General features: G+C 42.4%; 1 protein-coding gene across 2 annotated transcripts; it reads left to right on the top strand.

Moving 5' to 3' along the window:
* The first annotated feature begins 10,257 nt into the window (after nucleotides 1-10,257).
* On the top strand, nucleotides 10,258-15,072 carry LOC117136898 (endoplasmic reticulum metallopeptidase 1). Of its 2 annotated transcripts, none has more exons than XM_033298012.1 (11): nucleotides 10,258-10,554; nucleotides 11,874-12,532; nucleotides 12,597-12,957; nucleotides 13,017-13,400; nucleotides 13,458-13,638; nucleotides 13,701-14,029; nucleotides 14,095-14,194; nucleotides 14,252-14,354; nucleotides 14,418-14,610; nucleotides 14,667-14,759; nucleotides 14,821-15,072. In XM_033298012.1, the coding sequence occupies exons 1-11, from the start codon at nucleotides 10,522-10,524 to the stop codon at nucleotides 14,986-14,988; spliced, it is 2,604 nt and encodes an 867-aa protein (XP_033153903.1). In that variant the 5' UTR covers nucleotides 10,258-10,521; the 3' UTR covers nucleotides 14,989-15,072. The 2 variants fall into 2 exon arrangements, with proteins under 2 accessions (XP_033153903.1, XP_033153902.1); XM_033298011.1 differs by lacking the exon at nucleotides 10,258-10,554 and adding an exon at nucleotides 11,002-11,207.
* Nucleotides 15,073-15,740: the final 668 nt, after the last annotated feature.

The following is a 15,740-nucleotide window of genomic DNA, read 5'->3' on the forward strand; positions in this document are numbered from 1 at the left end:
CATGGGTTCGTTTCACCTGTCTTCTTCTGTGGTCATGCAGCAAATCAATTCGATTTCCGGCCAAATGAAAGAGCCTTCGCATTGCAACTGCCAACGATAATTGCATTTTAACCGATTTACCCAGGAAAATCCCAAACTGAGCAGACAGTAAAGGATACACCCATTCGTACTGCGAGCAAATTCAGCTTCGTTTAACTTAATGGGAAACGAATGGCCCAGGGGGGGAAATGAAAAATTATGAATATTTACCCCTGCGGATATGATAAGAGGCTTAAATTCAAGCGGCAGGACAACCGCAATATACATACGAATTTGAGTGACTCCATCTGTCATGGTGAGCACTTCATCCGAATCTCTATGTTCGGATGCGTAAGCCCGAGGTGACAGCAATCAAATCAATCAGACCAGCCACCTGAGCTGAGCTGGAGTTCAAAGTGAGTGATCCCCAATGGATGTATTTTCTCCTTGGCGGAGCTGTTGGCCCCCAAAAACCCATAACCACAACATGGCATCAGCGAAAGGGTGATTGTGAACGACATGTTTCCAGTATATCAATGCCAAAAATGCCAGGGTTGCTTGCTGCTTGCGAATATCATAACACAATTCATAAATTATTCGTGAATAAAATGCAGTCAAAGGTGGATTGGGGAACTCTAAAACATCTACGCCATCAGAAGTAATTATACTTATTAAGAACATAGCGAAATACATAGCAAATCCGTTTTAATTTTGTTTAAAGGGTTAGGAATGCAGATTAAAATTGTAAAATTTTTACGAATTCGATTACCAGTGCGAAATTATTTTCTAACTGTGTGTGGCAATAACAATTGAAATGTAACAACAGGCGAGCGTCAACATTATTATAATGGCGTTTAATTAAGCCGCTGAGTAAATCCCCTCTCAACACTCTAATTTGAATTGGCAGGCCGAAAAGCAAAACAAAAGCCCCCGCCGAAGGCCAAATATTTCGGCCTAATCCTCTTGGCCCGGTCCGAAATAAGGGCTTTATAAATTGGCAAGAGAATGGAACGGTGATGATGGCCGTTGCTCTCCAATAACGAAAGTTTTGGCCAAATGAAATGGTGGAGGCTTGGTCCATATATTTTCACATTACAATCTGTGGTCTTACGTGTATATTTTTTTTGGCCAGAAATGCTCTGATTTTGGCCATGGCCATTCATTTTTATTTTTTGTCAAATTTGGCAGATGCTACCTATCATCATCATCATCATCGTCATTTGATTTTCTGTGGAAAAGGTTCGCGGAATAATATGGTGGCTATATTTGCAATGGCAAGGCAATCCTAATTAACCTGCCGCCGGAATTGCAATGCGTGAAATCGCTTTAAATGCAAACCCTAAATCTCATTAAAATTCCTCAGCATGTTGTCCTTGCCATCCAGCTCAAGTGTCTCCCATTTTCATGCTGGTTTTGTCTGAGTTTCTGCAGCAGATTCAGGCTTCGTCTTTCCCATTTTCCCAAACCACATTCAGTTATTTTCAACGACGGTTTAATTAAGTCTAATGGTAAAATGTTGTTACGCAATTATGTCGGTGTCGTTGTTTTCGGAAATGCCCTTTAAATTGGGGTCCACTCACGTGCTGACCCTGTTCCATTTGACCCTGGGTAAACCAATTTGGGGCCCACATAGTGTGATGTAAGTGGAAATCGAATTACCAATAACGAGACTGCCACAATAATTTCAGTTAACACCTGACCGAAAAGCCAGTTGATAATGGAGCCCACTGTCATATCCGTTTACCAAAGCTCCAGCGAATTTAATAAATGTAAAGTTTCGACCATTTTTACACTGCATGAAAATGGGTATTTCCATTTGACAATAAGTTTGAATGTATTTTTAATACCAAACCAATTTGAATACAAATATTATCACACATATATAACAATTCAAGCTTGCGGTGCACTTTTGGGGAATTATGCGGTGTCAGGTGTAACATACAAAATAACTTCGGCAATAGCAGCTCCAGTCTAGCTTTGGTTACCTCCCCCAGATATGGATAAGGTTTCTACGCGGCATATCTGCGGTTGAGCCATGGAGTACTTACATGATGGGTGAGGCCATTGATGTGGCTAACGTCTGCGGCAGGTCCTTTTGCCGAAGATCCTGTTGATGCAGCGGCTCCTTGGCCCGCTTCACTTGACTTTAGGCCAGCGAGCGCGGAGTTACGCGAAGATTCCTGACAATAGCTGCTGCACCTGCCACCGGCGCCTCTCTCCGCGATGTGGGCGTGACCGTGGGCGTTGCTGTGGGTGCTGGCAAGGGGCAGGGGAGAGGCCGGCGGGGTGGGTTGTTGTGGAAGAGAGGGGCCCGTTCTGTTGCGTAAACGGGCCAAAGCACTCCGTAGACCCTCCGTATTGTCTTTGTGGGGCCCCCGTCCAAGCGAAATGCATCCGCAGATCAGTCCACCAGCCGCCCACAATCCAGTGCCAGCTCCTAGTTGCACCTCTGCTCGACGCACTGCTCCTTGGCCAATCAATTAGATTGCACTTTAATCTGAGGACATTAGGCGCCTTGCTGCACAGTTTGCAATTGCAAGCCGCAAGGTTTACAAGTTCCCAAGTTGTCGTCGCTCCGAGGAAATTACTAAATTCTGTTTGTAGTTGGATTGTGTAGTGTGTGGTCAAATCGAATTTAAACGCTCCGCTGGTAAACTGAAGTCCAAAGATACTGCAAGTATACAAAACGTGAAATCAGCAAAAAATTCGTATAACCCTTTAAAGCCAAACATGTTTGCTAGAGAGACCAATTAAAATTGACAAAAACAAGACAAAAAATCCAGCTATTCAATTGTACGAAGTCATGCTCCTTTTTTTCCGGAAAGCCTCCAATTTACACTGCAGGAGAAATTTGCCTTGGGCCACTTTTACTTGGGGTAACAAAAGACCGTCGAGACTGGTTGATGATGCGCCCGAGGTGGGAAAAGTGAAACATAATTTCCGACACACAATTAAAAGCCAGGTCCTTTGGGCCCCCGACGGAATTTCATATTCATATTCCGTCCGCAGGCGTTGGAGCCCACTTGTGTTTTTGGCCCTGTTGCTGGCTTTGCCATTTTGCCATTTTGCTATTTTGCCATTTTTGTTGTGCATGCGAGATTCCAAGAATCCAAGGCTGCTAGGGTGGGGCCATGTGTCACCGGGAAAAGTGAAAAACAGCTTTGGCGGGTCAACAGCTGGAGCGTTGAAAAGCCGAAGCGAAGTCGGAATGCCCTTGGTTTAGTTCATATCGAAAGCAAAAAGAGTTAAAATGATGTTTGGCTTTAATTCCAAAGCCATGATCTAATATTCGTTCAAATCAGCCACAAATAATCCTCTGCAAATTGGAAGTTTTCTTCAAACATGGAAATGCACACGAGCAGCAAAAGCTGAATTATGGCACATGTATTGGGCATTCACACAATTGAACGATTTCAATGGAAAACCGAAAGCCGTGAATTGGAATATGAGTTTCCTCTCGCCCGGCCACATATGGAAATTGTAAATACACCAATCCTTTCATCCAGCGGCACAGACTTTTCCGGGGAAAATGTTGAAACATTTAACATGCTAGATAGATAGAGTTTGGTTTTGCCTAATACCCTAAATTATATGTGTGTTTTTGGGTCTGGCAGACTATAAATTTCGTTTCGTAAGGACAAACGTTAGTCATTCAAAACAAATGTAAATTTACCGAAACAATAAACGAGAATTGCGCACCGGGGACTTTGCGGTTGCTCTGCAGACATCATTGAAGCCTTTAAGCCCCAACGGCTTATTGCTAAGTCCTTGAACTACAATTTGGCCGGCACACTTAAGAGGCCGGCCACGCCCCCTGTCCGCCCAAACAGGGGCGAGTAAACAGGTGTACGGGTATGCAAATGTCCCAAGTCATTAAAATGTTGCCTCAGATAATAGTGATTTATGGCGGTTGCAAAACGAGAAACATCAGCAGAGCAATGCCCATGACAGACTCGAGATTCGGGACACTCGTGACTGAAGACTCCAGGATGTGCACGGAAATGCCAGGGAAGACCAAACGAATGTTTTGGTCAACAGGAGGGCCAATAAATAGGACTTTTTTTTTGACTTTCGAGGGGCAGGGCCAATGAACAAGGGAAACACCATTGTAAACGAAATCATTTTCTGGGTAATACAAGAAACTTTTCTGCAAACTCATCGTTTTGGTTGTGATGAGTGTGTGCCTTTGGGCTCGCTTCGAAAGCAATTTAGTCGCCAGTGGCTGGCAGGCAGCAATTATTTTCTCATATTACGTATACGCAACGCGTGCCCAATGCGCTGTTAGCAGATTTATTCTTCCATTATGAGGCAAACAATTTTCTATTACGCTGCTGACTTTTGGTATTAAAAGCGAAAGAAAGAAGCGGCCAACGGAAATAATGCAAAAGTCAAAGCTGACACAAATTGTTCTCCCCTGCATTATTTACATAATTTTTATCAAAATCAAAAAAAAAAATACATATATATAAATAAAAAAACGCTGGCGTGAATTGACAACCAAATTCTCATTAAAAACCGGGGGACTAGGCGGAAAATTAACTTTGCACTCGCCACAGGCGACTGACTACCAAGTGGTCATCGAAAAAATGTCCTAAAATGAGTGGGTGAATATATAAATTTAGTAGACATTTGCATACCCATTGAGTTTGTGCCCGGCGGAAATGTCTTTGTACTATTATTGCCACTCAGTGATATTGGGATATTACATACACGACGTAATTGGTTTCCAACGTTCACACATCATCACTCATACGCACTGTGGCCGCTGGCAGCGCAGACAGGTAAATCACCATAACAATAATTATAATCATCATGAGCACATATACCAGTAATAAAATTTCGCATTTTCACAGATTTTTCCCGCTTCAATAGGATTGATTATATCCGTTCGATTTTGATTGATGTGTGCTTCCGTGCGCTAATATATAATCTATATACATATAGATTATGCCAGCGGCGATATAACTAATTTACAATGCAGAGAAACAATAAAATAAAGAATCGCTTCATCGACTCGATATTACAGGCGCTGTCAGTTTATAAATCGCATCGCAGGTGATTTTGCTGGGAATAAATTGAAATGCTCAAATGGAAATAAATAAATTCCCAAACGAAAAAAGATTAATCACTTATCAACCGTGCAATCGAATATAATTGCATTATTTGTTGAAGAACTTCAGCTGATCAATTATATATTTCCATGAACCGAATATAACTTAAATTATATTCTGATTGCTTTATCGCTTTTTCTGTTCAATTTACAATGAGGCTTAAAACATCATTTTGAAATAAGACAACTAAACAAAAAAGTGAGTGAGCTGTGGTATTTAATATAGTTTGGAATGTAGCTTTCATGTGGCCTGTGGGCCCTGTAATAGCTACTTAATTAACTAGATGTGGGCCAACTTTTGTGCGATGGCGAAGTAACTTTATTTGCTCGACGAGAGGGTCACAAAGCTCAAGGGATAACGGCCAGGACACAATTGACGAGCCGATAACAACGGTCTCACTGGTTGTATCCCCTGGACACCCCGCCCATATCGCCCATCCCGCCACAAGTCAAAGTCCCACTCACTCAACATCAAAAACATTCGTGAAGGCGTGCCTTTGTTTGTACGATTTCCAGTCGAATGATTAGGCCAACACATCAGCAGCAGATATAGTCAGCTCATCGCCAATGCCCACACACTCAAACAATCGATACGGTTGGAAAAAAATTCGAAAAGGGATACGATTCGCTCTTCAAGGCTCTTCATTAAAGCGGCTCTGTGTGCTTGTGAATAAATTCTGCACAGAATTGAGCAGAAATTTTCTCATATATTTTGGTATTACATCGTATATCCGGAGAAAACAATATGAGCCGGAAAAATAAACTAAACCGCTTGAATAAAGCTGTCCATCAAAGTGGTTGCCAAACATCATTAAATGCTCGCAAACCAGGCTGACTTAACCTTTTTCCCCACGGCCATCCACTCAATCGTCCAAAAGGTTACCTGGACAACAGATTCGATTATCCTGTCCAGGACATGGTACTCAAAGACCAAACAGTGTCTCTTTGTGGTAGCTTTCGGTGGTCCTTAATAAGATTCCCCTTCATGGCTTGACCGAAAAACACACACAAGAAATATATTTTAAAGAGCCACAATAGCTGCTAGATAAACTCTTTCACAAGATATTTAATTATTAAACAATTTCATATTTTCCATAGGTGTCATTTTCAGGTTGCATATAAAATAATAATTAATTACTTTATGTGCTGCATTATTCTTCACCTAAATTACTTCTATTAGTACTTAAAAGTATTTAACAAAGAATCTTTAAAGCGAAAGTTCAAGGTTATCATTACTTTCTTCAATGCTTTTAGACACCTTTAGGAATGATCTTTATCTTTGAATGTCTGATTTCTTTGTTAAGCTATCTAAAAATTTGTTTCAGATGCAGTCGCGCTGCTACTGCCACGAATAACAATAGCTTTTGTGCAGGGAGTCCCCTTGGAATGCAATGCTCTTTTGCTGGCCAAGCACAAAAGTCATTGGCCGGGTGGAAAGCTGCACTGCAATCCAGCAGGACGAATAAGTCAATGCCTTGAGTTATTCGAGAAGGATGAGGCGGATTCCGCTCCTGCTCAGAAGCCATTTCCATTTGGCAGTGCCGTTGGCAGAATACAACTTTAGACATTGAGCTATAAGTATTTGTGCTTGCTTGGTGGCTTAATCAAGCATGAAATAGTCCAATCGTTGTGGGATATATATGCGAGGGAAGTATGATTAGGTTATTGACTCGCCAAGTTGAAATACATATGAGAAAAAGGGCACTGCTCTTACAACAAGCACTTAATTTGGGGATTAAAAAATCCTTCAGCCACGGAAAATGGGTATGGGTCATAAGTTTTCATCTGGGGATTACACGTCGTATACGCAATTATATCAACGTAATTAATTAATGAGTGAAAGCAGCAGGTAAAACAGCGATTTTAAATTGCAAAGCCTCTGTTTGCAATGCAGTGAAATCACGTGAACAAAAGGACGAACATCACATTCGCTTTTGATTTGTATTTACTTGCTTAATTTGCAATCAGCAATCCTCCGCCTTAATTAACGTTATTCAAAACGACTCCTCTATGTTTAAGACCAGGTGAATTTCCAAAGCCAAAACATCTGGCAGCCAATTAGCCTAATCCAGTTAGCTTCTGGGCCAGAAATTTTGAAGCAATTATCGTGACAAGTGAACTAGACTCACACACACATGCACATGCCCATCCAGACACAAAAACAACATCCGACTGATTGATGCTTGTCACCTGTGTGTGTGTGTGTGTGTGTGTGTGTGTGTGTGTGATGGGGTGAAAAAAAGGGGAGGCTCATCCTGTGTCTGCTTCGTCTGCTCATAAATCACAAACGAATCAGCGAACGCTTCAAATGACTTCATTAAAAAGCGTAACACACGCACTCCGAGATACGACGAAGCAAGGAAACACTGAGAGAATATTCTATAAAAATGCATTATTATACTTAAGGAATATGTTTAGCTAAAAATTATGAATAAAAGCGTATACAGCGACAAAATTACTTTAAAATAGTAAAGTTTTCTGATAACAAATAGCAGATCTCCTTAGATTTTTAGTGTAATAGAATAAAAGCATCGTCAGCAGGCCCAGTCAAGTGTACATGGGGGATAAGCAGGGAGCCAAAACCAAGTTGAGTGGGGGCTAAATAGACCTACTCCCCCATTATCCATTATCCGCAGCCGCACAGCGCGTTCATCCCATGAGCATCAGCTTCGATTCGCTATTAGCAAGGACTGAAATTCGATGAAATCCGGTCCTTTGTCTCCCAAAAACAGCAGCAGATGGAAAACTTTCCCAGGAGTACCGCCCCCAAGGACTTGAACTTTTCCCTTGACATTTCCCACGCTTGTAAACAATTGTCGGCATTCCGTTTTTCAGATCGCACGAAAAGTTTTTGGAAATCTATTCAAAGTGAAACTAAGCAGATCCTAATTATAACAAAATTGTTTCGATAGGTGCCAATGAAAAGGAAAAGGCTAAATTGAAAACCAAGGCAAGCTTAACTAAAAAACAAAAAAGGTCAACCCAAATTTGGAAATTGTTTACAATTTTTTTTTTTTTTTAGAAAAACTCTCCTTGAGCCAACTACTTAGAACTTTAACTGGAAAACTTTTCTGGTTTTTACCAGTTTTTGTTTTGTTTTTCGTCCTTTGTTTTCCTTTATTATTCCTCTCATGTTCCACTTCCTTGCGTGCGCTTTGTTCTCTCCACATCCTGCCACTGATTTGCCGCTATTGTGTCATTGTCCAAAAATTTTATTATGACCCACAAAAGTAAACGGAAAAAAATAAGGAAAAACTTGGCTGCCTTGTGGTGGGAGTTATTGTCCCATAAAGGACATTTTTCCACTGGTGTGGGGGATTTTAACGGCAGGCTAATGATAATCGCCATGGTCAACGACCTGTAATCCCCGCAAATTAAGGTTTTCATTTTAGGAGCGCCAAATCCGATTGGGACATTTAATAGGAATCAATAAATAGAAACTATCATGTGGAAGCCAATTTAAAAGTTGCAAACTAACAAATTTCGCTTCACCAGAGTTGGATTTCGTAAACTTTTGATTACAACTTTTAATTGATTTTCAATAAATATAGGGGCAGCTAGTTAAAGTTTTGCACCCCAACCCAAATCTGGAATTCGGTCCCGGAATTTCGTTATTGTGTCACTTGATGGTATAGACTTTTGGCTGAATTAGCATTAAATCACAACGATTTGCATGCGCGGTCCGCGTTTTTTAATCCAATATTTTCGCAGACACGATGAAAGTCAAGTATTTGAATACAAATGACTCGCCTCCGTAAAGCAGGCAAGCATTTCACGTGTTTTTTGGCCCAACAATCCCGCGGCTGTTACTCACAAATTCAGTACGGTTTCTTCAGCTGGCTCCGCATACGATTTGCATTCGCTGGGGGCTTTCCTTTCTGTTATTCTTTTTTTTTTATTAAAAATTATATAATTTTATTTTTAGCTAGGCAAACGGAACAGGCAGAGAGCTAGACGCACACATACACACACGCGCGCACATAGATACGCGGCCCCTTTCTTTACTCCAAGCACATTTTTAGTACCGTTAGGGATCCCACTTTGAGTCCTAATTTATTTTTTTTTTCGTACTGCTTGAACTTTTTCCTAGGCAGCGAGCACGACCAAAAGCTTCGAGCGTTGAAACGCGACTGAAACAGCGGGACAAGCGGCTCAACTGAACGGCGGAGAAAGTGGGATAGAGAGCGAGAGAGAGAGTGGGTGGAGCGACACCCCCAAAATGAACGCGCAAAGAAGATAGACGTTGAATGGGTGGTGATGGTGGGTACGCAAAGCACGAGGACGCGCGAATTTGTGTCGAAAAGGCGGGCGAAGAAGCAGCTGACACATATTTCGCTTTGTTTTGGTTGTGTCCCCAAACCGGCAATTGCTCTCACACGCATGCGTACTTTCTGCATTCTCTCGCTTTCCATTCGACTGAAACCAGCCACACAAAAGACGGCCAAAACTAGCTGGTCAGTGTTTTCGTAGCTCTGATTGTGAAACTCTCACGGAATTCCCATACACTTGTTCCTGGGCGTTCATTCTATCGATTATCCTTTCGGTCCGTGTTCCGGTGAACGCTTTGTTTACGAATTTCAGTGCCACAAGGCATCAATGAAGAAGTGAGTGCGGGAGTCAGTGTGTTAGTGAGTGAATGAATTCGCGAGAGCAATTGGCACACACACACACACACATAGGTTACACCCACTCGGGCATTCCTTATTTAGGTTGAATGACACTGCGCCTAAGTGCCCCTTCCTGCACCTCCCCCGCCTTTATTGCATTTCCCGTTTTATGGCACATGTTTTCCACGTTGTCCTCAATTCCAAACGGGATGCTCTCGCTGCATGCGTGTGTGTGCCTGAGTTTTTCACGTCATCGTTTTCTAATGCACATGCAGGCCAGAAAGAGAGAGAGAGAGAGTCATACGGGCGCATAACTGTAAATGAGCAAAATTACCGCTTTTAGTTGTACCCCATCTTGTGTTCTTCTCTTCGGTAATTTTGCTGGCCAGTGTGAAATTGTTTCCAAATTGCCGCCCGAAAGTATGCAATTACGTAGCAGATAAGAACCGCTTGGGTGCGATAGACGATCGAAACGATTGCTATCTTTATCGAATGCCGCACACAATTATTTTGTTTACCACACACACACACACATTTGCCCAAGTAAACACGAAAATAATGCGCTGTGTCAAAAGTGTAAATATTAGCAACTAAGAACTGTCAACAAAACGCTGACCATTATTCTGAATAATTCAGTTAGTGCCGCAACGCTTTGCGCTCGAGCGGTATTAAAACCGCGCTTCGGAAACTTTGATCCCACATTCGGCGGCTGAAACTCGCAGCGGCAAAAACAACAACGCCGGTTTCGCTACTACATAGATACGGGAAGAAGAAGAGCGCCTCGGAATGAGCAGCGAAACGGAGGAGAAAAGATCGAAGGTACGGATGCAGATTGAAAATGCACTTTTAAATGCGCAAAGTGCACTTAGAAAAATGTAGTGCATATGTCAGTGAATTCACAAAATCGTTGCAAGTAAAAAAAACCATTCAGGCATTTCTATGATGAATACAGATTGATACATTTATTGTTTCCAGTGTGTAAAAAAAGATAAGATATGGGTTTGCACTCATAATGCTGCTGCTCTAATTAATTGATATATATCGAATTGGTCAAGTTCAAATTTATGAACAATCCAAGCGGAAGTTATGTAGGCATTTCTCGCAGTCCACTGTTAATGAAAATCCAGCCCCCCACAACCCCCTGTACCCAGAGTAGCTATAAACATATTTCGAACTATGTACGAAAGATAAGAACATTGTATCGTGGGCGAGAGAATAAAAAAGCTATTTCTCTCTGTAGGGAGAAATTTGAGACCGGTACTTTAGGATAATCAATGCAGTGGAACGTTCAGTAGAGCGTTGGACGCCGACGCGATCGGTTCATTGGTAGATCTTGACCAAAATACCGGGCACCGTAATCCGGAAACATGAGTGGCAGTGAAAAGAATGTTCGGCGTCGCGTCATAACGCCGACCAGCGATCCTACGAATGTGGATCCATTGCTACGACCCCGCGGTTCCCAGCAGTATGAGGTAAGCACCCACTTTGGGTCCTTGATTAGATTGCTCTTCAATTGGGTGTGGTATGTGCTAATCACCGCCGACCAAAACAGCCGCAACATGAGCATTACCCATGGCTGAGTTCCAAGAGAATCGACTTTATTTTGGCGGCATGAGTGCAGTACTTATCGGAAAAAAGCCGATAACTAACGAACAGTGGATACCCTTGAGATAGCAGCGCACCATTTCGCCCTAGTTGCACCCTCGGTTTATCTATCTGTCTGGCCTTAGTTTAGTGGAGCAGTTCCCAACACAAGGAGATATACTATCCACCTGCGACCAATTCGATTTTCGGTGGCAACAGGTTTTGCAACTTTACCAACTGGCGGGCTGACCAGCGATAAGATAACCGTTGATGGATTAAATCTAACTTTCGACTTGATACCTATAGTCGATTCCATTTTCGAAATTGACTCATGTCTGCTGCCAGACGTAGGTCTAACTAACTACGAAGTTCTGGGTAATATCCATTCGGTGTGAATGAAACTGTGCCGAAAATTATCTATCTTTAGGGGGCATTGACAAGTTTAAAAGATATATGTATGTAAATATATCACATAGTCTACGGATAAGATAAGTTCCCTAAAGCCAATACTGACTTTAATTTAATTGAATTAATCCTTATCCTCTTCATTTCAGGCTCAGCCCAATGGCTGTGAGCGAGCATTTGTCCAGCGAAACAAGATTAAGTGGTTCTGGGCACCAGCCTTCTTTGGATTCTGGCTGCTGCTCTATGTGACCATCTCGATCCCCGCCTGCCATCGCCTTCCCCGCCCACTGACCATTCAGGATGAGGAAACGCACCCCGACCAGTTCATCGCCGAGCGCGCAGAGAAAAATCTACGAGAGCTGGTGAGCCTGGGACCCCGAGTGGTGGGCAGTCGACAGAATGAGATGGCCGCTTTGAAGATGCTCTCCCAGAAGATGCAAAAAATTAGATCCGGCACTGCCAACGATATTGAAGTGGATGTTCAGGTGGCTTCCGGTAGCTATGTTCACTGGTCCATGGTCAACATGTACCAGAGCATTCAGAATATTGTGGTTAAAATCAGCCCCAAGAACACGAACAGCACTACATATCTTCTGGTAAACAGCCATTACGATTCGGTGCCAGCGGGACCTGGTGCTGGCGATGACGGTTCCATGGTGGCCACTATGATGGAGGTACTCCGTGTGCTGGCCAAGTCCGATAAGCCACTAAAGAACCCTGTGGTATTCCTGTTCAACGGAGCCGAGGAAAATCCCCTCCAAGCCTCGCATGCCTTCATCACCCAGCACAAGTGGGCCAAATATTGCAAGTAGGTCAAATGAGTGCTTCAAATTTAGCCGAAATTATCTAATCCTTTCATTTATCTTTTACAGGGCCCTTATCAATCTCGATTCCTGCGGAAATGGCGGTCGAGAGATCCTCTTCCAATCGGGACCCAATCATCCCTGGCTAATGAAGAACTACCGACGTGCCATCAAGCACCCGTATGCTTCTACTATGGGCGAGGAGCTGTTCCAGCACAATTTCATTCCCTCTGACACGGACTTCCGCATTTTCCGTGACCACGGATCGGTTCCCGGCTTGGATATGGCCTACACCTACAACGGATTTGTCTACCACACGCGACACGACAAGGCAGAGATCTTTCCCAGGGGTAGTTTCCAGCATACTGGTGATAATTTGCTGGCTTTGGTCCGACAGATTGCCAACTCTCCGGAGATTGAGAATTCAGCGGTAACATGGCTGTTTTTGATCTAAAACGTAAATTACTAATTGCCTGTTTTCTTTTTCAGAAATACGCCAAAGGTCACACCATCTATTTCGATGTTATGGGATGGTTCCTGGTTTTCTACACCGAAACCGAAGGCGTTATCTTGAACGTCATTGTCTCCTTGATATCCATCGGTATTTGTGGCTACGCTATTAAGCTGATTTCGGTCAACTCGGGCATAAAGCTCGAAAAGATCCTCAAGAAGGTGGGACACACTCTCCTCGTACAGATTCTATCTGTTGTTGTGGGAGCCATCCTGCCAGTTTTGCTCGGTCTGTTCATGGATGCGGTGCACTTGCCTCTGTCCTGGTTCTCGAACTCGTGGCTCATCCTGGGTCTGTACTTCACCACATTCTTCTTCGGCTTGGCCATAGTGCCCGCCATGTATTTCCACTGGACCAAGCAAGTAAGTATATTTAGCTTGGTATGATTTATTGTAAGACTAACGCTACATTTTTTTCAGGATAAGCTTCCCATTGGTCAGCGGGTTCAGCTTTTGCTGCACTGCCACTGCATTCTCTTATCCGTTCTTACCCTGATCTTCACCATCTGTGGAATTCGCTCTGTTTTTGTCCTGATGCTCAGTTGTTTGTTCTATACAGTGGGCTTGATCATTAATATTGCCACCAGACTGCACACCAAGGGTGAGTTGTATCTATAAGAGTATATTTAGATTGCTTTTAATATGTCTTTTTATTCTCAATAGATGTCGCATGGGTCATTCCGCACATTGTTTGCACTGTGCCACCATTTGTATTCTTTGCATATTTCTCGCACGGATTCTTCACCACGTTTATTCCTATGTTCGGTCGTTTTGGAGAGAACCTTAATCCGGATTTGGCGGTGGCTGTTTTCAGTGTTGCTGTGGGCTTCCTGTGCTGCGGTTTCATTATTCCTGTTCTACAGTTGTTCAACAAATCGAAGACCATTATCTGCGGCCTGATGGGCATCACGCTATTGTGCTTCATTATTGCAATGACACCAATTGGATTCCCCTATCGCCCAGAAACGAATGTCCAGCGTTTCGCTGTCCTGGTAAGAAACTACAAAGTTATTTTGCATGGATAAGTAAAGAGGATTTTCTTTTTTTTATTTTTTAGCACACCAAGCGTACCTTCCACGACGCCGATAACAAAGTGCGCCGTCAGGAATCTGGTTACTTCATTATGCCCCAGGACAGACGCACTTACACCGTGAAACGTAAGGTGTACTAATTATATTTAAAGATTAATTCATGGAATATTTTGGCCCTTTAAGATGCTGTTATCAACATGACACTGGCCCAAAGGATTGGATCCGATTGTGATAAGGAAATTAATTGCGGATTGCCCCTATACAATCAGCGTTGGCACAAGACCAGGTTAGTTTCCAACTCAAAAAGTCAGTAAAGAATTGGTAAACTAATACATTTGAGTCTTTATAGAAAGAACAGCTTATGGATACCCGCATCGGAACCTGTTCTTGGGGAGAATGTGCCGACCGTTTTATTGCTGTCCAAGAACTCAGTGTCGCCCACCAGAATTCGCTATGAAATGCAGCTAAGTGGACCCAATCACATGGCGCTCTTTATTCAGCCCTTGAATGGAGCAAAGATGATGGACTGGTCCTTCCATCAGGTAATAATTAAAGCCACATAAGTCTGAATTCCATGTTAATATCTTGACAACTACAGGCACCCTTGCGTCTGAGCTTTGAGCCACCTTACTTCATCTACTTCTCGTGGGGTGTCAATGGAGATCCACTTAAGTTCTGGCTAGAACTGGAGGTAAGTTATGGAAAACTCGCAATAGTTACTTAAATATAAATATACTTGCAATATATACCAGAAACCCAACGGAAATTGGAACTCTACTACTCTGGAACTTGGTCTCGGAGGCCATTGGACCCATCACAAGGAACTAATAACGCCTGACTTTAAGAAGTTCCTCGACAGTTTCCCCCATTATGTGGATGCCACACCCTGGCCAGCTTCGTTTGAGAGCCGGATCTTTTAGAGAAGCTATATAATGTATACATTTTTGTACCTTAGTAAAATAAATATCGTAAGAACTTTGTTCTTGAGATATGAAATACCATAATCATTGATAGGCGTCAGTTATATTGGGCTGTTCATTTATCAATAATTAATATTAACTAATCCCCTAAGCTATGCGGCCGATATCAAAGTGTTGCGATTGTATATCGCCAATTGAAAGTTACATAAGGCCTAGACGTAGAATTTATTTTCTACATGATATGGATGTAGAAATGAGGACTCTTCTACCAAGAAGAGTGTGTGTACTTTCGGTGTCCGTAAAATGAATGACCAAAATTCGTATTAACTCGAATTTTATGGCCTCGTCGGGGAATAATCGGCAATAGATTTATAATTTATGGTCCAGAGTTTAGCCAACTTGTGCCCCACGCAAAAATACAAATGGTGAAATCGCACATCGCCCCCAAAAAAAGAGAGTATTTTTCTAATGTCCATTCACGGAAAGTGTGATGCAGACTGATTTCAGATTGTCAGATTAGGATTTGATAATTTAATATGTCCCAATGCTTATCAGCATGAATAGTTGAATATTTTCAATGGATTATCACTGAGGTAAACACAAATTTAATAAACGTGGGACCAAAATTTCGTTTAGCCTGTAATGTTCACAGTAGTAAATCATGAGCTGTTCTATAGTACGTCCTGCTAAGACATATTTATTAGTATTTAGCCCCGCTATAAAAAAAACCTAAGGCAATAAGAAACAACCAG

Source organism: Drosophila mauritiana, chromosome 2R (assembly GCF_004382145.1).
Source record: "Drosophila mauritiana strain mau12 chromosome 2R, ASM438214v1, whole genome shotgun sequence".
NCBI lineage: Eukaryota > Metazoa > Arthropoda > Insecta > Diptera > Drosophilidae > Drosophila > Drosophila mauritiana.